The 22,956-nt window shown below is 43.3% G+C and overlaps 1 protein-coding gene across 1 annotated transcript in view; it reads left to right on the forward strand.

The window, feature by feature from the left end:
- Positions 1 to 4,530: 4,530 nt before the first annotated feature.
- USP50 (ubiquitin specific peptidase 50) overlaps positions 4,531 to 22,956 on the forward strand; it is a 46,157-nt gene continuing 27,731 nt past the window's right edge. Inside the window, exons 1-6 of the mRNA XM_008705958.2 lie at positions 4,531 to 4,890; positions 6,685 to 6,879; positions 7,113 to 7,308; positions 9,612 to 9,821; positions 10,878 to 11,020; positions 13,510 to 13,642. Coding sequence (XP_008704180.1) covers positions 4,838 to 4,890; positions 6,685 to 6,879; positions 7,113 to 7,308; positions 9,612 to 9,821; positions 10,878 to 11,020; positions 13,510 to 13,642 — 930 coding nt within the window. The 5' untranslated portion in view covers positions 4,531 to 4,837. The remainder of the gene's footprint in view (positions 4,891 to 6,684; positions 6,880 to 7,112; positions 7,309 to 9,611; positions 9,822 to 10,877; positions 11,021 to 13,509; positions 13,643 to 22,956) is intronic.

The raw sequence follows: 22,956 nt of genomic DNA on the forward strand, positions 1-22,956 counted from the left end.
GAGGTTTTAAAAAAGTAATCCACCATAGAAAGAAGCAAAAAACAGAAAGAGCCAGATTCTTTTCTTCCTTTATCCGTTCACAATGTGGTTTAACTGGTTGAGACCAGTTTAAGGGGGCCTCTGATTGTTGCTAAGCAGTAGTGATCTAGTATGAGGGGTCAGGCAAGCAGGGTGAGGATGAGGTGTGTGTAGTGTAATTGGTGGGGGGCGGGGCGGCAGCAGCAGCAGGAGATCAGTTCCACGCAGAGGGTTGATCAAAAGGAAACATCTGAAGATAACAGGAGGTTGTGATTCTGTATTAGTGTGAGTACATCTAGCTTCTAGATCTTGGCTTCTGAATACTATTCTCTAAAAGGAACCAGGGCTCTTAGAGAAATGACTTAACTTCAGGATTGGGGCAGGTAAGTGTAGAAGACCTTACTTCGCCCAAAGTAAGAAAGTGCTGAAAGAATGATGGGGACATGTCAAACAGGTACAGAAAACATCTTGCAGAGCCCCTCTGCTGGCTAATCTTGAGACAGTTGTACATCAAAAATAAATAATGTTAACAGATTATAATCCATTGAATAAAGTAGGAATTCATGAGTCCACATTGATTAAAAGAATAAATGAATGGGGAAAAGGAAAAAATTAAAAAAAAAAACACTTCTTAGGGTAGATTACCAGTTGATGAATTTAGTTGGAATAATGGCATTAGAAAAATCACCATTTGGCAACCACCATAGTTATAACTAATCCAGCCAAGCAACATCAATGAATTTTAAAACTAGCATGTGAAAGTTTGACGAGGAACAGATCATTGACATTGTCTCAAAGTTCTCCCTACAGAATACTGATTACAGAAACAGTAATACAGTAGAGAAACCTGACAGACTCCACTTTTTTTTTGAGTGATTGCAGTTAACATTAGTGTTGGAACAATTCGAGATTGTGTAATACCTGGGACAATGCAGTCAGAAGGACACAGCATTCCTTCTGTGATACTCTTACTAGAAATGCGTAGTGTGAATCTCAGCATGAATGAACATCAGACAAATTGAGTGATATTCTTCAAAATAACTAGCCAGTAGTTTTCAAAAGTGTCAAGTTCTTGAAAGTCAAGGAGATGCGTAAGAACTGTTTCAGGATGAAGGACCCTAAAAAGATATGACAACTGAATGCAACATGGGATTCCAGCTAAGCCATGCCTGGACTCCGACCTATAGAAACTATGAGAGTCATCGTGTGTTGCTTTAAAACCACTGAGTCTGTAATAATTTGTTACACAGCACTGAACACTACTACATAGGTCGTTTTACTCATGAACATACATACAAAACTCTTGAACAAAAGATTAACAAATAGAAAGCACCGATTCATGAAAATGATACCACATCACTAACAACATAAGTTTATCTAAGGAATAGAAGAGTGGTTTAATAGGTGACCGTCATCAATGATTAACCACAACAACAGACTGAAGAAGAAAAACCTCATGATTGCCTCAAAAGATACAGAAAAACCTGATCACACTCAGTGTCTGTTATGATTACAACTCTCAAAAGAACTATGCCTTTAGGGGCGCCTGGGTGGCTTGGTTGGTTAAGCGGACAGCTCTTGATTTCCACTCAGGTCGTGATCTCAGGGTCTCGACATCAAGCCCCACATCAGGCCCTGTCCAGGTGTGGAGCCTGCTTAAGATTCTCTCTCTTTGCCCCACCCCACTCTCTCTCTCTCTCCCTCTTTCTCCCTCTGCCCCTCCCCCTCTCTTTCACTCTCTCTCTGCCCCTCCCCCTTTAAAGAACCAGCAGCAGCAACAACAACAACAACAAAATTATGACTTTAGCAAACATGATACTTACTGGTGAATTTTTCAAAGCTTTCCCTCTTAGCTCGGGAGTGAGCTAAGGATGACTACTAACCCCACTTCTATTCAACATTTTACTGGAGGTGCTAGCTAGTTCAAAGGGTAAGAAATAAAAAGCTGAGAATTGGAAAGGAAAAAATAAGACTGATTATTTTTGCAGGTGACTTGACGGTTTGTAGAAAATCCAAAGAACCTATATAAAAATTAGACTTTGAGTTTAGAAAGGTCCCTGAATATAGTATCAACCTATGAGTATGAGTTGTGTTTTTACCTAAAAGCATTATCAATCATAAAATGAAATTTTAACAAGTCTCCACTGATAAGGAGAAACTGAAGTATTTGGGAGAAGTTCACTGACCGTAGAAGGAGCAGGGTGACAGGATCACCACCGAGGTGACTCCATGAAATGCCTTTGTGAACAGACCCCAAATACAAAATAGCTATAAGATTCAGCACCCCTGGTTGCCAGGATCCCTGAGACAGGCATCAAAGAATGATCCTTCTTAATGTCTCCGTGTAGCCTGAGCATAAATGCATTTGGAATCGGAGGGGGAGCCTACTATAGACGGATCTTCAGAACCGTGCTTCTATGACTTACTAGTAATATACTTGGAGATAAATCCACATAAAAATCATATTTACTGCATTCTTGTTTCTTTGAACTATTTAGTTTGAGAGAATTTCAAACTTAGAGAAGAACTGCAAGAATCATACGAAGAACTTGTTTACCTTCGCCTAGACTCACCCATTGCTGACATCTGGCTGCATATGGTTCATCTCTGTTTCATCATTTTATCCCGTTCCCTCCTTTCCTCATGTGCCTCCGTTCCTCTCTGTGTTTCCCTGAACCATTTCAGAGCGGTTTGCGTACATCAGGCCCCTTTAGCCCTAAATCCTTCCGTGTGTCTTTCCTAAGAACAAGGACATTCTCTTTCGTAAACAGCATACCATCTTATAAAATTCAGAAGATTCAGGACGCCTGGCTGGCTCAGTTGGTTAAGCATCTGCCTTCGGCTCAGGTCATGATCTCAGGGTCTTGGGATCGAGCCCTGAGTCCAGCTCCCTGCTCAGTGGGGAGTCTGCTTGTCCCTCTGCCTGCAGACCCCCCTGCTTGCGCTCTCTGTCTCTGATAAATAAATAAATAAAATCTTTAAAAAAAGTTCAGAAGATCCAACATTGATATAAAACTATTCGCATATAATCCTACTCAGATTTTGTTAGTCGTCCCAATAATGTCCTTTTATAGCAATTTTTTCCTGAGCCAGGATCCTATCCAGGATTGGGTATTATATGCAACTGTCTTGTTTTTCCAGTTTTGTTTTGTTTTGTTTTGTGTTTTTGAGAGAGAGCCAGCGAGGAGGAGGGGAGGGGCAGAGGGAGAGGGAGAGAGAACCTCAAGCAGTCTCCACGCTCAGCACGGAGCCAGATGCAGGACTCGCTCTCACGACCCTGAGATCATGACCCGAACCAGATGCTCTGCCCACCGAGCCACTCGGGCGCCCCTCCAGTTTATTTTTTAATCTGAAATGGTTCTCAGCCTTCTTTATCTTCCCTGGCATTTGCATTTTTGAAGAGTTTTTTCTTTTATAACCTCATTCATTTTACTTGATGCAGAGCTGAGAAAAGATAAATTGGATCGGCCCTCGAGGCTCTTTCTTCACCTACTCCGTATGGATTCTGAGTTCGCTCAAAGAAAGAACGAGCAGGTGGCAGCTTTGGGGCTCCAGAGGCCCCCTTCCTACCAAGACCACTTCCTGACCAGGCTGCTCGTGAGGCTCCATGACTGCATCTACTCTCCCTTTCATCTAGATAGAGCCGGGGGGCGGGGGTGCTCTTCACAGATGTGCTTTCTTAAGAACAGTTCTCTGTGAAAAAAAATGAGATGAGAGCTCAGGAGCTCGTGTACTTTGCTGCTTCTCAGCTCATAAATCCTTCTATTATGAACACTTTATATTTGCCCTGCTGGCCCTAGTGGGATGCGTGCGTGCATGTCTACCACCCCTTTGGACTCTAGTTGCTGACTGTGAGGAGAAAGACTCCAGTCTATCCCAATCCTATGCATTTTTAGAAGCAGCAAAATCCAACTGCTTCCCTTCCCAGGGTGAGAAATACTCCCTTGGGATCTTAGGAGTGGTGTGATCCCTGGAAGTGGGGACGGGTTTGCCAGAGTGAACTAAGTGGAGGTGAATCTTCCGTGTATGTGTGTAATGTACATATTCAAGAGAAACTGAGTGACGGAGGAAGAGAGGTTATATGTTCAGTTCATTCTCTGAAATGTAATACTTTTTTTTAGAGGGGGGTGAGGCACAGAGGGAGAGGGAGAGAGAGAATCCTAAGCAGGCCTCATGCCCAGCTCAGAGCCTGATATGGGGCTGGATCCCAGGACCCCGAGATCATGACCTGAGCTGAAACCAAGACTCAGATGCTCAACTGATCAAGCCACCCAGGTGCCCCTGAAATCTAATACTTTTAAAGTTTTTTTTTTTTTTAAGAGAAAGTGTGGCTGAGACTTTCTTTTCTTTTTTTTTAAAGATTTTATTTATTTATTCGACAGAGATAGAGACAGCCAGCGAGAGAGGGAACACAAGCAGGGGGAGTGGGAGAGGAAGAAGCAGGCTCATAGCGGAAGAGCCTGATGTGGGGCTCGATCCCATAACGCCAGGATCACGCCCTGAGCCGAAGGCAGACGCTTAACCACTGTGCCACCCAGGCGCCCCTACTTTTAAAGTTTTTAAGCAGCCGAGTAACAATCTCTCCTGGCAATGTGCTAGAATCTTGAGGGTGAATGGAAATGATTATGATGCGTGGGAAACCCAAGTTGGAATGTGCCTGAAGTACAGAGATCAGTCTGCAGCTACTGAAAGGGGAGAGAAACACAGACATTGTTTATTACAAACAAAAGAGCCAAAGGAACAGGCTTGGAGAAATGAAGTTAAAAGGATTCGATGCAGCTCCTGAGTAGAAGTGAAAGTCCACCGTGGTCTCACTGAAATGACTTCGCCGCGGCCCCTCCCTGCAGATGACTTTGGCATCTACTATGTCCTGTGAGCCACTCTCTACTACAGCTTTCTAGAGAATTCTGTGGAGGGCCGGGGGGGGGGGTGGGGAACGCCATGTCAAAGGAGTCGGGGGTACGTGCAGCATTTGGCAGGGTTCCCTCAGGTTTGACCCCGTGGAGGTCCCCAAAAGGAAGGGAAGATGCTAATTGATAGCTAGGCAATAGATGTGCCTACCGAGGGACCGTGCGGGGCCTCTGATGACATCAGAAAACAAACGTGAAAGTGACCATCTTGTAATGGTGGACATGTTTCAAACCGGCAGAATTGTAAACAGAGGTACTGAGGGGAGGTAACGGTCTCATGGAGACCCAGTTTTAGATCCTGTACATGGGAAGAAAAGTCATAAAGGACAAAGATGCCAGGCTGCCTTGAGCAATAGCCAAATGAGGAAAGGAAGCTGTGTGTGGACACAGGAGACCTCCCCTGGCACCTGCGGCATTCTCCCCGCTGCACAGGGCTGGCCGGGCCCAGGGCTCTCTAACTCCACAGCTTCCTGTTCAGAACATCCTACAGCAGTCACTTAGTCAAAACTATATTTAGGTTCCCATTTACTAACTATGTGATCTGTGCCCCAGGCCTCGCATCACTTACTCTAATCCTCACACCACCCTATAAGGTAGCATTGTTCCTGTTTTTATAGATGAGAGTTCCGGGTCATGTAACTAGGAAGTGGCAGGGTCAGGATTTAAACTAAGATCGATTCTTTACAAAGTCTATGCTCTTTCTCTCTCCCTGTACGTGTGTTTCTACAAACACATATATGTATGTAATATATGACATCAGAAAATGTATATTACACATATATGTAATATACACACATGTGCTCTTAATAGATGTATATATGCTCTTAGCATGTGCATATGCTCTCAATATGTATATATGCCATATATATGTATGTGTACACACACTGTTAATATATGATATATAAATCCAAATAACTTGATAGGTAGGTAGGTACGTAGGTAGATATCCCTTCTCTCCACATATCACTGCACATAATATATATATCATAGGCAAATGACTAAACCATTTAAATGTGATCTCTCCTCTGTAAAACAGGATTTAAAAACAATTATACCTACCCCATAAAATGGTTGAAAGAATTAAATGGGAGAATGCCTATTAACTACTTAACTTCGGGCCAGGCTTGATACATGATAGCTATTGTTATTATTAACTACTACCTATTGCTATTGTTGTTACTACTAATAATAAGTAAATTACTTGCCTGGAAAAAAAAAAAGAAATACTTTGGTATTTTTTAAGATTTTAGAGAGAGCGCATGCGCGTGTGGGTGAGCAGGGGGAGGGGCAGAGGGAGAGGGAGACGCACACCCCCTGCTGAGCACAGAGCCCCACATGGGGCTCCATCTCATGACCCCGGAGACCGGAGACCGTGGCCTGAGCTGAAATCAAGAGTCAGATGCTTAAGTGACTTAGCCACCCAGGTGCCCCAAAACTTCAGTATTTAAAGGGAAAGTTTGCATGTTTAGCCAAGCAACCCTAGGTCTCTGAAAGGGCAGGATTTTCTGTCCTCTTGCTGTGGTTTCAGGAAGAAATTTTTACGTCTGCTGCCTGGGCCGCAGGCACCGTTCGGAGTTCCAGAATAAGGGTGCGATTTTAGACCTGGAGTTGGAAGGCTTCTGTCCGTGGGCCGGCCGGTATCGGACAGGAGCCTCGCTGAGGGCTCCGCAGCGGGCGCTCGAGCGGGCGTGCGTCATGGGCACATATGGTGGCCCCTCAACGTGCTTTCCTCTCCTCCCGCATGGCCGCAACGCAGTGCCGAGTGCACAGATCACTACGACACCTGTCCCGCGAACGAGGCCGCCGAGAACCAGCCCCACTTCCAGGGAGTGACGGGCCTGCGGAACCTGGGCAACACGTGCTACATGAACGCCATCTTACAGTGTCTGGGCAGCGTTTCGCCGCTGGTGGAGTACTTTCTCTCGGGAAAGTACATTACTGCTCTTCAAAAGTAAGACCGTTTGCGTTCCCTGCACCCCCACTCCCCGCTCCCCCAGGTGAGGTTAGGGAGGGAGCCCTCACGGCTGAGCCCCGGGCCCCCAGAGACCATCGCTAGGGTGAGTCCCAACGTGGGAAGTTCTGCGAAGAAGGCAGCTTTGGTTTTGGTCTGACGCCAGTGCTTGAGTTTTTAGGTGCCTTCCTGTCGTGAAATCAGCCAGAAACATTCTCTGTCCCTCTTCCAAGGGATTGCAGTGAGGTTGCCACTGCTTTTGCCTATGTGATGACAGACATGTGGCTTGGAGACTCAGAATGTGTCTCACCAGAAATATTTCGGGCAGCTCTTGGCAACCTCTACCCAGCATTTATGAAAAAGACACAGCAAGATGCTCAGGAATTCTTGATTTATGTCCTGAATGAACTTCATGAAGCTCTGAAAAAGGTAAGTAGAATGAACGGCCTTGAATTAAGATAGACCCTTCAGCTCTTACCAGTAACTTTCGTTTTTCATTCTTTCATCTGCCAATATTGCCTCCTGTCTGCTAAGCACAGGTGCTGGGGGTACTGTGGGGCACATTCAGGTTAGTATTTGAATTATTATTTACCAAATAATCATCGGAATCACCTGGGAAGAGTGTTCGGCCACGCATCCTAAGCCCCTCAGCTGTCACCGAATTCGAATGTCTTGGGCTGTCCTCTGGGAAAGCTCACGTGGTGTTTCCAGTGATCAGCAGGTGTGGGAACCGCTCATCTGTTCCCTTTGTAAATAACATCTTCACAGAATGGTTTTTTTTTTTAAAAGATTTTATTTATTTATTCGACAGAGATAGAGACAGCCAGCGAGAGAGGGAACACAAGCAGGGCGAGTGGGAGAGGAAGAGCAGGCTCCCAGCAGAGGAGCCTGATGTGGGGCTTGATCCCAGAACGCCGGGATCACACCCTGAGCCGAAGGCAGACGCTTAACCGCTGTGCCACCCAGGCGCCCCCAGAATGGTTTTTTTAAGTGAAAATCTCATTTTTTTTAAATAAAAATATGTTCCTCTTGAGATATACAGAGCTTTACAACTTTAAATACATGTTCTTGGTAACTACAAACCCAAGAAAATATGAAGCTGGGTATTAAAGGACACACGTAAATACTGCAAAGTTTCATCTTCATGCCAAACATCCCGAACCTGAGTTCCTCCCTGGGTCAGGACATACACATTGAATAAAACGTGAGATTGCCAGTTGCAGAGGGTTTTACTTTTCTTTGTAAGACTCATTGCCTTCAGCCTCGATCTGAGTCACATTCTCTCCGAAGACAGGTCCTTGGTTTTATGCAGTGTCCTTGTGCTGATGTTAGCTCACCTCCTACTTCACATCCAGGAAGTGCTCTGGCAAAAGATCACAAACGATATCCATTTATCATTCTCATCTGCAATCCTCAGCTCCATTTCTGTTTTACTGCTAATAAGATATTCACGGCGGCACTTTGTTTTTAGCCGAAGGGTAGGTGGTGGTCAGTAGAATCCCTTAGGTCCTCATCTGCAGCCAATCTGAAATAAACAGCATTCTCACTCCCAAGACCAAACTTGGCATTAGGGCCATCAGATGACCGTCAGGTGGAAGACCTTGGCAGCAGAGCCTGACGAAAGCAGCAAGGCGAAGGGGAGCAGTGTGCACAGCTCCCGAGCAGAGCCGGCTGTGGGGCTAATGTGTCTTCCAAATGCACGGTCTGGTGAGGCCGTTCGAGCACGGAGCGCTCGGGCTGTGCTCCCAGAAATGGTGTCCTTCAGTATGAGCTGAATTCTAATCAGGCTGCAAGGCTAACTTGGGCTGCCTTAAGGATTTAAGATTGCTCTTGGGGCGCCTGGGTGGCTCAGTCGTTAAGCGTCTGTCTTCGGCTCAGGGCGTGATCCCGGCATTCTGGGATCGAGCCCCACATCAGGCTCCTCCACTGGGATCCTGCTTCTTCCTCTCCCGTTCCCCCTGCTTGTGTTCCCTCTCTCGCTGGCTGTCTCTCTGTCTGTTGAATGAATAAATAAAATCTTTAAAAAAAAAAAAGAATTTAAGATTGCTCTTTTAAAAAAGTGTTTTCTAACAATAAAAATAGAAGAGGCTAAATCTGAAGGGGCTGGAGGGAGGACAGGTTGCTTCATTTTACTCCTTCATCAGTTGCATGACTGAAAGCTAGTCAGATGCCTACTCACCCTCCTCCCTGGAAAAACAGCCTCTAGGACCCTGGGTGACGTTATCACAGGCTGTCAGCTTCCGGGGCGCGCACATGTGTTTTCACAGGCTTAGCGTATCGCCATTCCTCAGCTTCACGTAAGGAGGAAAATAACTGAATTATCAGAAATCAAACCTCATATATACTTTTTTAAAAAAGAATTATTTATTTAGCGAGAGCACACAAGGGGGGGAGGGGCAACGGGAGAGACTCTCAAGGCGACCCCCTGCTGAGCACAGAGCCTCATGCAGAGCCCAGCACCTTGCTGGGGCTCCACGCCAGGCTGGATCTCAGGACCCTGAGACCGTGATCGGAGCTGAAGTCAAGTGTCAGGTGCTTCCTGGACTGAGCCACCCGGGCACCCCACCTCTATGTAGTCTTAAGAAGATCTTCCTCTGCACTGTCTGAATCCAAAACGAATTGGTTTCTGGTAGCAATGTATCCTTCTGGTAGGAAAAAAATCAAGTCATTCTATTAAAAGCTTTTTTTGATAACCGGGAGTTGATTCGGGGCTAATTTGTTCCTTGATTCAGTATCATCGAAGAAGATCGTACGGGAAAGGGTCTGTCCCAAGATGCTGCAGGAAGGTGATTGCCAACGAGACCTCCATCATCACACAGCTGTTCGAAGGGCAGCTCAACTACAGCATCATGTGTTTGAAGTGTGAGAGCTGCACCTACAAGAACGAAGTCTTCACCGTCCTCTCTCTCCCCATTCCATCTGAATGCGAGTGCTCCCTTCAGGTAGCGATTCTTGCTCCCGGATGCCACTTCCCAGGGCTGTTTCCCACAGTGTCCACTGTGAGGGGGCTGCTTTATCACTTAAAACCAATTGGAGGCCCATGATGACAACATTTTATAGAAAAGCGACACATAGCCAAAAGTGACCGTGAATTCGATTGTATTTCGATTTTACTCATTAAAACAGCCTCACTGTAAAATTGAAATGACATGCGGGCTTTATTCAGTCTACCGAGATGGCTCGGTGCATACAGGGAATTTACCTCTTGAATTTTCTTCCCCATCATACCAAAAATTAATCTGTAAGTCGGGTGGCGGTAGAAGGCAGGGGAGCCGTAAGCGCTCTTGCAGAATCATACCCACTTATATTTTTCTACCTAAATTATGAAAGCACGTCTACTGCAGAAAGTTTTCACGTGCCAGAACTGGAGAAAGAATCCGGCTACTTATTTAGAAGTGGGCTTTGTTCTCAGATTACAGTGCTCATGATGGCTGGAAACAAATTGCCCAGGCTCTAACTGAGGCGCTGCCATGTGCACGGAACACAGGGCCTCTTTAGGTTAGTGGTTTGCAGAGCCGGGGGCCCGGTGACCCTCAGGGTGGCTTCCATGTGCAGGGCATCAGATTCTGTCTGCTCTGCTGTCTTCATTCTGGGTCACCCCCGAAATACTGCTCATGGTCATTTTTCGGTCTCCGGGTCCGTCCCCTCTGTGATGAGCTGAGTAACATAAAACAGCTACCTGACTTGGTTAGTGGAAACTGCGCGGTCAGTATTATTCTGAAATAAACCAGAAAGGTGAAAATGCTGATCCAGAGATTGGAAGGGAGATGGACACTTGGGTCCATTTCAGTAACTGAGTGAGAAGGAAGCCCCTCCTTTGTCAGGTAGATGTTGACACCTGACCAGGCAGCAGCTTGTGACGCTGGGACCTCCCGGACATGTTGGCTTTGAGGCAAGCACCGAGGATCACATTTCCACAGCTGCTGCAAAGCTCTGCTGTAAACAGCCCAGGCTGCAGTTGATCCGTTGTAGTCACCACATGTGTTTCTCCTCCATAGGACTGTCTCCAGTGTTTTTTTCAACAAGACACACTGACCTGGAATAATCAGATTCACTGTTCCTTCTGTGAAACCAAGCAAGAAACAGCTGTAAGGGCCAGTATTTCCAAAGCACCAAAAATAATTATCTTTCACTTAAAGAGGTATGGACTTTTTGGCATTTCGTGAGATCTTTTTGGATGGCTTTATCAAGATATAATTCACATACCATGCAGTTGACCCATTTAAAGTGTACACTTCAGGGGTGCCTGGGTGTGGCTCAGTCGGTTAAGCGTCTGAGTGTTAGTTTCGGCTCAGGTTGTGATCTCGGGATCTTGAGATCGAGCCCCGTGTTGGGCTCTGAGCTCAGTATGGAGTCTGCTTGAGATGCTCTCCCTCTGTCCCTCCCGCTCACGTGTGCTCTCTTTCTCTGAAATAAAAATAAATAAATAAGTGTAAATTCAGTGGTATTCAGTATATTACATTAATTTTTAAAAATGTGTGATAAAATATACATAACATAAAATCTGCCATTTTAACTTCTTTTATTGAACTCTAACAGTGTTATATTAGTTTCAGGTGTACAATATAGTGATTTAGCAATTCTATACATTACTCAGTGTTCATCATGGTATGTGTACTCCTAACCCCCTTCACCTGTTTCACCCACCCCCCACCCACCCCCCCTGTGGTAACCATTAGTTTTACATTTGAGTCTGATTTTTTTTTCCTTTGTTCTTTTGTTTTGTTTCTTAAATTCCACATGGGGGGAAATTATATGATAGTTGTCTTTCTCTGACTGTTTTCACTTAGCATTACACCCTTTAGATCCATCATGTTGTTGCAAATGGCAAGACTTCGTTCTCTTTTATGGTTGAATTATGTTCCATTGTATAAATACACCACATCTTCTTTATCTGTTCATGTTTTGATAGACACTTGGGTTGCTTCCATATCTTGGCTATTGTAAATAATGCTGCAATAAACATAGGGGTGCATATGTCTTTCTGAATTAGTGTTATTGTATTCTTTGTGTAAATACCCAGTAGTGGAATTACTGGTTCATATGGTATTTCTGCTTTTAATTTTTTTCAAAAGATTTTATTTATTTATTTGACAGAGAGAGACAGTGAGAGGGAACACAAGCAGGGGGAGTGGGAGAGGGAGAAGCAGGCTTCCCACAAAGCCAGGAGCCTGATGTGGGGCTCGATCCCAGGACCCTGGGATCATGACCTGAGCAGAAGGCAGATGCTTAATGGCCAAGCCACCCAGGCACCCCTATTTTTAACTTTTTGAGGAACCTCCATGCTGTCTTCCACAGTGGCTGCACCAGTTTGCATTCCCACCAACAGTGCTTGAGGGTTTCTTTTTCTCCATATCCTCACCAAATCTACAGAAAAAGATTAATTAATGAGTTTGTGGCATGAGTTAGTGGTTTCTTCCTTTTTATTGCTGTGTAGTATTCCCTTTCATGAATGTACCACACTTATTTATTTATTTTTTTAAATTAGGTAGGCTCTATGCACAGCATGGGGCTTGAATTTGTGACCCTGACATCAGGAGTCGTACGCTCTACCAACTGAGCCAGCCAGGCACCCCTTATATCATAATCATTTATCCATTCATCAGTTGCTGAACATTTGGGTTGATTCCAATTTGTGGTAGATATGAATACAGCTGCTAAAAACATTAGTGTATAGGTTTTCATGTGGGTATAAATCTTCATTTATTTTGCCATGATACGTAGGCATGGGATTGCTGGGTCAGATGGTATTCCCTTAGGTTTTGGAAACAAGGTTTCTTGCTTTCTGGTATGAGAATATCTCAGGTTCACGCACTAATTTCCCTGCACCAGACCTAAATCAGCCATTCAGCCATTTTTCCAAAATGAACTAACTTTCTTTCTTTCTTTCTTTCTTTTTCTTTTCTTTCTTTCTTTCTTTCTTTCTTTCTTTCTTTCTTTGCAGGGGATGGGGGGAGGGGCAGAGGGAAAGGGAGAGAGAGAGAGAGCATCTTAAGCAGGCTCCACGCCCAGCTCAGAGCCCAACATGGGGCTTGATCCTTAGACCCTGTGATCATGACCTGTGCCAAAACCAAGAGTTGGATGCTTAACCGACTGAGCTGCCCAGATGCCACCATAATTTATTTTTTCAAAAGCTCCAAGGTGATTCTGATATGAGTTCAGGTTTGGGAACTGCTGATCTAAAGAATAAATAGGGACTGTGACAAGATTTTCAGAAAATTTTATCTTATTAAAGATATATGAAAACCTCAGAGCTGGGAAACAGGACACTGCCGAGACAACATGTGCTAAAATCAAGATAAGGAAAAGCTGAGTCAATCAATGTGATTTCTACTCCCTGATGCCAAGCCTGGCTTTGTTCCTGTCTTCTTCTCTCACAGGATTAACTCTGTACCGTCTCACCCCCTGACCCACAGCCCTGGCACAACCAGCCTCATTTCGGGTAACACTTGTGGATGTGTACATTATAAATACACATAGATAAGAAAAAATCTATGTACAGGTCTGCGCCAAATTATCTTTCCAAGAAATTACTTTAAAGTGTAGTTGGAATTTAACAAGGTATGTAGACTTCGTTCCCGAGCAGTTTACACACTTACTTTATATTTCGCACATTTGTTCTCTCTCCAGATTTGACATTCTGGGTACAATGAAAAGGAAACTGAGAACAGATATTCATTACCCACTCACTAACTTGGACCTTACTCCTTACATTTGTCCAGTTTTTCGGAAACACCCTAAATATAACCTCTGTGCAGTGGTGGTGAGTAAAATACTATTTAAAATAGCACAAATTTAAAGAAAACTGTAGCATTATCTACTTGAATGCCTACTGTCATCTTCCCGCACTTCTTCTATATTCTTCTTTTTAAGGCAAAATATATAGCTTGGAACTTTCTGTGTGGACTTCAAACAGTAGAATAATGGAAGAATAAAATGTCCTGTCCACGGCCTCCTCACTTTTCCTCCACTCATTGGCTATTTCAGATCTGGGGACATTTACAAATTGGGCTGCGGGGGCAGCAGAAGTTAGAATCAATAGCTTTATGTTGAATATTCATGAGCCGCTCTCTGGCCAAAACCCCCTGACACTCCTTACAGAATAGTCCCAGAGTCCCTGCGTGTGTGCAGCCAGGCCTAAGGAAACTCTGGAGGGTCCCCTTTGGCTCTAAGTCAACCATCATGATTGAGGATTCCCTGAAGGAAAGCAAGCGTGGAGTATAATTCAGACCAAATCATCCAGAACTCCCACAACGTCCAACAGCCCCAAGCACCAAGCCATTCTCCGGGTTTCCGTTCTGGATCAGGGTGTTAACAGTCTTTAGAACCCGGAGGACCAGCGGGGTGCACAGTGGATGGGAGGGCTCCCACCAGAGCCCGGGGTGCTTCGCCAGGGTCCTCTGATACACCCAAATCTCATTTGCCTATTCAGCTTGTTGAATTAATACCCTATAAAATGTTAGTCCCGCTCCTTAACCTCTTTCACATCTCAGAACCATACCTTCAAACTTTAAAAAATGATCTTTCTTAATTCTTTCTTTTTACTTCAAGGCTTGACATTCCGCCTCTTTCTCATTTATCCGGCCCTCACAGGAGCTTCTCCTTCTCTCACTTCCCTACTGGAGGGCTAAGGTGACATCCTCCTCTCGACCATATCAAATAAGAGTCTACTGTGGATTCCAAAATGACACAGGGACTGTCTCCCCTGTATGTCACTGTTTACATTTCTCACTGTGTGTTTCTTCTTTAAGAAAATCCCAAAGACAGAAAGCTGAATTTGTAAAAAACAACAAAAACCCATGTAATTATCTACATTATGGGAAGATACACATTTGTGTAGTCACCTCTAGCCTCCTACAAAATTGTCATCCTTTCAGTGTTTAAATTATTATTAGCTAATCAAGGGGCCAAAAGCTGGTTTTGAAAGAGGAATAGATTTAGAATTTAGAACCAACTGCCCGTTGATGACGGACCGGCAATAAGAACTAAGTATCTTAGAAGCTACGATGTACGGCCACAGGGAAAGGCCTAGAGCCCCGCTCCTCAAGCTGTAGTCTGCAGGCCCCTGGCACCACCTCTTCGAAGTAAAGACTCTCAGGCTCCCCCCGCCCCAGGCTGACTGACTTGGAACATGCATTTTAGCAAGATCTCCACGGGATCTGAATGCATGTTGAAGTTTGAGAGGTACACTAGACCCCGAACCGATATATTTCCAGCCGTTGCAAGAGCCCTTGAAGGAGAGCTTACTGGGCTACAAGGCAGGCTCTTTACCTGCCAGATTTGTTTGATTTCTTTTACAAACACATAGTGCTTGCTACGTACCAGGCACTGTTCTAAGCACTTCGCAAAGAATCAATCATTTAATCCTTATAGAGCCCTGTGAGCTAAGCACTATTATTATCCCCATTTTACAGGATGGAGAACACAGAGGGGTTCAATAATCTGCCTCAGTCATATCACCTGCAAAAGGCAGAGCCAAGGTCTGAAGCTAGGCAGCCTGGCTATAACAATATACAGTTATGACAGTATACAGTATAATAATATACAGATAACAGTATGTATGTAGCTTTACAGTTCAGTGCTTGTACATACATGCTAGCGAAACAGAACACATTCTTTTTTTTTCCCTTATACATGATGTTCCTTCAAATATTTGAAAGCAGCAAACATATGCTAATAGTATTTACTTCCTTCAACCCTCTTCAAGTGATTGGTTTTCAGAAAGACTTTTTAAGGGGTGCCTGGGAGGCTCAGTCAGTTAAGCATCTGCCTTCAGCTCAGGTCATGATCCCAAGGTCCTGGGATTGAGTCCCACATTGGGCTCCTTGCTCAGTGGGGAGCCTGCTGCTCCCTCTGCCTCTGCCTGCTGCTCCCTCTGCTTGTGTTCTCTCTCTGTGTCAAATAAATAAATAAATCTTAAAAAACGAAAAAAAGAAGGAAGACTTTAAAATTTTGAAATATTTCAGGCACAGAAAACACAGTAAGTATTCACATTACCCTCCACTGATGTTAAGAATAAAATATCCTAGATAAAATTGAGCCCTTGTGTATCTTTAATGATCCCACTGCCCTCCACTCCCGGTTGTAAACACGGTCCTGAATTGGGAGTGTATTATGTCCACGCACTCTTTCATGCTTTATTACGCATGTATGTGTCTGTACATGCTATATAATAGGATTGTTTGCATGTTTTCTACATATGGTATCATACTGGACGTATTCTTCTGTGACTTGTTTTCCCTCACGTTATTTTTATATTCATCCATATCGATACATTAGCTTTAGTGCAGTCACTGTAACCGCTTGTAGTAATCCATTGTATCTATTTATCGTTTCTCCTGTTGCTGGGCAATGAGGTGTTGCCAGTATTTTGCTTTTACAGTTTGTAGAAGGCGCTGCCATATGCTGACACATGAAGCTTGGTTTATATATACGTGTCTGTGCGTGTGTGCGTGTGTGCGTGTGTGTGTGCGTGTGTGCGTGTGCGCGTGTTTTCCCAGATGGCATTTTAAGGATATCTTGCCTAAATCTCTCCTTTACTCTATTAACATAGCAAATGATATTGATTTTCTACTTGATTTTTTTTGGCTAAAAGTGTTTTTACATTTTTATATTTATTTCCACAATCGAGAAACTAACCTATAACTTTCTTTCTCATACCGTCTTTTTCTGTTTTTGTTTTGGGCCTTATTCTAGCCTCATGAGCTTATTCTAGCCTCATAAAATGTATTGGCCATTCTATTCTATTTTCTGGTGCAGTTTGTATAAGATATTAATAACTTCTTTCTTTTTTTTAAAGATTTCATTTATTCATGAGAGACATAGAGAGAGGCAAGGGTAGAGGGGGAAGCAGGCTCCCCGCTGAGTAGGGAGTCCAGTGTGGGGCTCGATCCCAGGACCCTGGGTTCATGACCTGAGCCAAAGGCAGATGCTTAATCGACTGAGCCACCAGGCGCTCCTAAAAAAAAAAAAAGGACATATTTAGAAAAATTATTCTATAGCTAATGCCAAAGAGATTACTGCCTATCTTTTCTTCTAGGAATTTTATGGTTTCAGGCCCTCTCATTTAGGTCTTTAATCGATTTGGGGTTTATTTTTGAGTATGGCATTAGAAATTGAGTCTCATTCTTTGCTTGTCACTACACAGTTTTCACAACACCATTTGTTGAAGAGACTCTCTTTGTCCCCCACTCTATATTCTTGTCTCCCTTGTTGTAGTGAAGGAAACCATCAACAAAACAAAAAGACAACCTACTGAATAGGTGATGATATTTGCAAATGACATATCTAAGAAGGGGTTATTATCTAAAGTATATAAAGAACTTACACAACTCAACACCAAAAAAACCAAACAATCCAATTTAAAAATGGGCATGGGACTTGAATAGACATTTTTCCAAAGAAGACATCCACATGGCCAACAAACACATGAAAAGATGCTCAACATCACTCATCACCAGGGACATGCACATCAAAACCCTAATGAGGTATCTCCTCGCACCTGTCAGAATGGCTAAAATCACAACCACAAGAAATAATAAGTGTTGGCATGGATGTGGACAAAAGGGAACCCTTATGCACTACTGATGGAAATGTCAACTGGTGCAGCCACTGTGGAAAACAGTATGGAGGTGCCTCAAAAACTAAAAATAGAACTACCCTATGATCCAGAAATTCTACTACTGGGTATTTACCCAAAGAAAATGAAAACACTAATTTGAAAAGATACGTGCACTCCTTTGTGCATTGCAGCATTATTTATAATAGCCAAATTATGGAAGCAGCTAAAGCGTCCATCCGTAGATCAATGCATAAAAAAGATGTGGTATGTATTTTATATATACATTTATATAAATACAGCCACACACACACTAAGCCATATTACACAGCCATAAAAAAGAATGAAATCTTGCCATTGCAACAACATGAATCAATCTAGAGAGTTTAATGCTTAGTGAACTCAGAGAAAGACAAATACTGTATGATTTCATTCGTACGTAGAATTTAAGAAACAAAGAAAAAAAGAGGAAAATAGGGTGTGTGGGTGGTTTAGTTGGTTAAGCATCTGCCTTCAGCTCGGGTCATGATCTCAGGGTCCTGGGATCAAGTTCTGCTTCAGTCTTCCTGCTCAGTGAGGAGCCTGCTTCTCCTTCTACCTGTGTGCCCATACTCTCTCTCTCAATCTCTCAAATTAATAAATAAATCTAAAAAAAATTTTTTTTAAAAGAAAAAAATAGGAAAACAAACAAAAAACCCCAGACTCCTAAATACAGAGAACAAACTGGTGGTTACTAGAGTGGGGATGGGTGGGGGAATGGGTGAAATAGATGCTGGGGATTAAGGATTTAGTATCATTCAGTAAGGTTTTATAATTTTCTCCATAGATTGCATACACTTATTTCCTTATATTTATTCCTAAGTACTTTATTTTTGTTATTTTTGTTCCTAAGTGATAAAATGAAACATGATACTGTTAAAAAATTTTTAAACCGCTTGTGGCTGGTGTGTAGAAATGATTTTCTCGTTTTACCATATCCGGTCACCTTGTTAAATTCTCATTATTTCTAATAATTTGTCTATATCTCCTTCGCAAATGTCAGTTTTGTTTAATTTCTAATTATTATATCTTTTGTTGCTGTTTCAGGTTTTAATTTAAATTCTAGTTAGTTAACATATAGTGTGATAGTTTCAGGAGTAGAATTTAGTTGATTCATCGCTTACATATAACACCCAGTGCTCATCCCAACAAGTGCCCTCCTTAATCTCCATCACCCATTCAGTTCATCCCTTGCCCACCTCCCCTCCAGCAACCCTCAGTTTGTTCTCTATAGTTAAGAGTCTGTTTTTGGGTTTGCCTCTCTTAATTCATTTTCTTGTCTTACTGCTCTTGCTCGGGTCTCTAGTAGGTGTTGAATATATCATGCCATTCTTATCTAGCCTGCAAAAGTTTCCGCTGGAAAATCAGCTGATAATCTTATTGGGGTCCCCTTGTACACAACAAGCTGTTTTTCTCATGCTGCGTTTAAGATTCTCTCAGTGTTTACTTTTGACATTTAATTTAATTTTGTTTTATTTTTTTGAGGTGGGGAGGGGCAGAGAGAGAGGGAGGGAGAGAGACCCTTAAGCAGGCTCCATGCCCAGTGCCAATCTGATGCAGGCTCTGTCTCACAACACTGGGATCATGACCTGAGCTGAAATCAAGCGTCAGACTTTAAACTGACTGAACCATCCAGGCACCCCCACTTTTGACATTTTAATTATAACGTGTCTTGGTGTGGGTCTCTTTGGAATTCTCTGGACCTGGATTGTCTGTTTCCTCCCCCAAGTTAGAAAATTTTTCATTCTTTATTTCTTCAAGTTTTCTCCCTCTTTATTCTTCTCCTTCTTCTGGGACCCCTACAATTATAGCAAATGTTAGTCTGTTCGATGTTATTCCATAAGACCATAAGCTGGGGCTCCTGGGTGGCTCAGTCGTTAAGCGTCTGCCTTCGGCTCAGGGCGTGATCCCAGCATTCTGGGATCGAGCCCCACATCAGGCTCCTCCGCTATGAGCCTGCTTCTTCCTCTCCCACTCCCCCTGCTTGTGTTCCGTCTCTCCCTGACTGTTTCTCTCTCTCTGTCAAATAAATAAATCTTAAAAAAAAAAAAAAGACCATAAGCTATCTTCATTTTTTAAATTATTTCCTTATTTATTTTTGTTGTTGCTCTGGGTGAATTTCACTACCCTGTCGTTAAGTTAACTGACCCTTTTTTCTGCTTCATCTAGTCTGCTGTTGAACCCCTCTAGTGTATTTTTCAGTTTAATTATGGTGTTCTTCAACTCTATGACTTCTATTTGCTATTTTCTTATATGTTCTCTTTGTTAGAGTTCTCACCGTGTTCGTTCATTCATTTCCTGAGGTTGGTATTTTTATGACCAATATTTAAACTCTTTATAAGGTAAATTACTTATCTCGGTTTCATTAAGGACTTTTCTGAGGTTATCTTGTTCTTTTGAAACATATTTCTCTGTTTATTTTGCTTAACTTCTTGGGTTGGTTTCTATACAATAGATAGAACAGCCCCCCCTTACAGGCTTGAAGGAATGGCTTCATATAAGACATAAGCCCTATTGTTCAAATGTGTCCTAGCTTTTGATTGTCTTTCAACCCTTTGTGATTTTCCAAGCAGCGTATTTTATTTTTGATAGTTCCCAGTAGTTGAAGGTGTGTTAAATGTCCTGGAAAGGGAGGATCTCGGTCTGCAGCTAGATCGAGGCATACTGGAAGTCAGACCCTCAGGCAGCAGCTTTTATCTATTTATTTTCAAGATTTTATTTATTTGACAGAGAGAGACACAGCGAGAGAGGGAATACAAGCAGGGGCAGTGGGAGAGGGAGAAGCAGGCTTCCCGCTGAGCAGGGAGCCCAATGCAGGGCTCGATCCCAGGACCTGGGATCACCACCTGAGCCGAAGGCAGACCCTTAACGGCTGAGCCACCCAGGCGCCCCAGGCAGCAGCTTTTAAAGTATGCAAATATATACATAAAGTTCTGTGGGACCATGTGCATAAAGGCTTGTTGTCCACCCAAGTCGACGCACTCTGGAGGGTGTTCCTTGGGCAGCAGTTGGGAAAACCAGGACTCCAGATGAATGTAAAAGCTCCCTTCTGGGAGATACCAGTAAGTTGTAGCAAGACAGAGGGAGAACATAACGATGGCATCCCCCAACCTAGAGCCCCGACGGCACCTCTGTTGGCCCGTAGTCGTGTGTCAAACCTTAAGCTTTCTCCTCAGGTTTCGCGAAGCCTCAGGACAAGCAAATAGGCCTCTTTCACAGAAAGACTGGGGGTGTGGCTCATTCTGCTGTCTGTCCAGTGCCCTGGGGGTGACAGTCTGCCGAGAGCTGTCTCTCTGATTGTTATAATCCTGTAGGACCCAGGAACACAAGGCCCCTGGCCACCAGCGCTGGGCAGTTATGGGGAATCCCCCGGATGGAATTCACAAAAACCAGGGCACCAGACACATGTTACAGCTCCACTCCGGGAGATGTTAGCATTCTGGAGCACGGCAGAGGGCAGTGTGAAGACGGCTCCTGCCGGCCAGCAGGACTCCCCACGTGAGCTGAATTAGATGCCTGCCCTTCAGGCCAGTGCTTTTAAATTAGCAAATGAGCCCTATTCACATAAAACCTGGGCACCTCTCAATTGGCTGCCTTTGTGTTGCATTCTGGGACAGTGAGTCTGAACCCTTTAAGAGCCAGTACAGCCTGTGGTAGCCTTACGGGTCTCATGGATGCAAGCCCTGTTGGTGTTCGGTGTGTCCCTGGGAGGAGGTGAGCCCAGGATTCTACATTATCCTGAGTGAGTACCCCTTTTTCTTGATTTTCAAAGGGAGTAATCAAGGGTAAAGCTTGCCGTGTTTTAGCAGCTGTCAGGTTAGGGTTTTGCTAACGCTTTTTGTGCCTGTTTGTAAAGGTGGTGAATTTGATTAAATCTTTGTCTCTACAATACTTGAGAAATGGCCCTCCTGAACCCTTTTTAATCCGTTGATACGTTGAACTATGATTATAGATGTTCTAACTTACTACCATTTACGTTTACTACCCGTGCCCTGCTGGGATAAATACTATTTGGTCATTATTATCTGAGATACATTTTGCTTGATTTGGTTTTACCACAATTGGAGATTTTGCAATAATCTCTTGAACGAGCGTTGTCGTCTCTGCTTTTCTTCCTTATACGCTTCGTCCAGTGTAAGTATCAAGGTTAAACTGATTTCGTGAGTTAGGGGAGTTTCTCTTCCTCTCGTACAGAGTTTGTGTAAGGCTCTAAGGCTCTTGAAGGATTGATAGAAGTCACCTGTAAACCCGCCTGGGCGCGCATTCCGCCTTGAGGAGGGATTGTTGACTCCTGCTATAATTCTTTAATGCCTGTAGGTCTATACAGGCTTTGTTATTCAAAGCTATCTCTACTGTTTTTGTTTGACTAATTGATGGTTGGAAGAAATATGTTGAAATCTTTTTTTGTTCTTCATTTTAAAGAGAACAATCAAGAATGATGCTTGCTTAGCTTTTTAGTGGCTACACTTTATCTGGGTATGGATTGTTCCTTCTATTCTGGTTTCGCTAACAGTTTTGTGCATGTTTGTAAAGGTATTGAATTCTATTAAACTTTTTTCCCCACAATAATTGAGATGCTACGGTTTTCCTGAATTTATAATCTGTTGATCTGGTCAATTACATTTATAAATTTTCTAATTTTACTACATTTGCATTGCTGGGATAAATACTTGGTCATTATTTTTTAATTTTTATTTAAATTCAATTAACATATAATGTATTATTAATTTCAGAGGTAGAGGTCAATGATTCATCAGGCTTATAGAAAACCGGTGCTCATCACATCACATGCCCTCCTTAATGTCCATCACCCAGTTACCCATCCCCCCATCCCCTCCCCTCCAGTAACCTTCAATTTATTTCCTTCGATTAAGAGTCTCTTATGCTTTGTCTCCCTCTCTGGTTTCGTCTTGTTTTATTTTTATTTCTTCTCTTCCCTATGTTCCTCTGTTTTGTTTCTTAAATTCCACATATGAGTGAGATCATGTGGTAATTCTTTCTCTGATTGACTCATTTAACTTAGCATAATAACTTCTAGTTCCATCCACGTCATTGCAAATGGCAAGATTTAATTTTTCGTTGGCTGCGTAATATTCCATTGTATATATTTACCACATCTTTATCCATTAATCTGTCGATGGACATCTGGGCTCTTTCCATAGTTTGGCTACTGTGGACATTGCTGCTATAAGCATTGGGGTGCAGGTGGCCCTTCGTTTTACTACATCTGTATCTTTGGAGTAAATACCCAGTAGTGCAATTGCTGGGTCGTAGGGTAGCTCTATTTTCAACTGTTTGAGGACACTCCAGAGTGGCTGCACCAGCTTACATTCCTACCAACATTATAAGAGGGTTCCCCTTTCTCCACATCCTCACTGATGAGGTCATAGAATATGGGTGAGATTCAGTGGGGTGGAGTCTGGAGCTGATGACCAAGAAAGAATTCTTGAGGCGTCTTTGGTGCAGAATGGTTTATTACA

This window comes from Ursus maritimus, unplaced genomic scaffold (genome assembly GCF_017311325.1).
Source record: "Ursus maritimus isolate PB19 unplaced genomic scaffold, ASM1731132v1 scaffold_35, whole genome shotgun sequence".
Classification (NCBI taxonomy): domain Eukaryota; kingdom Metazoa; phylum Chordata; class Mammalia; order Carnivora; family Ursidae; genus Ursus; species Ursus maritimus.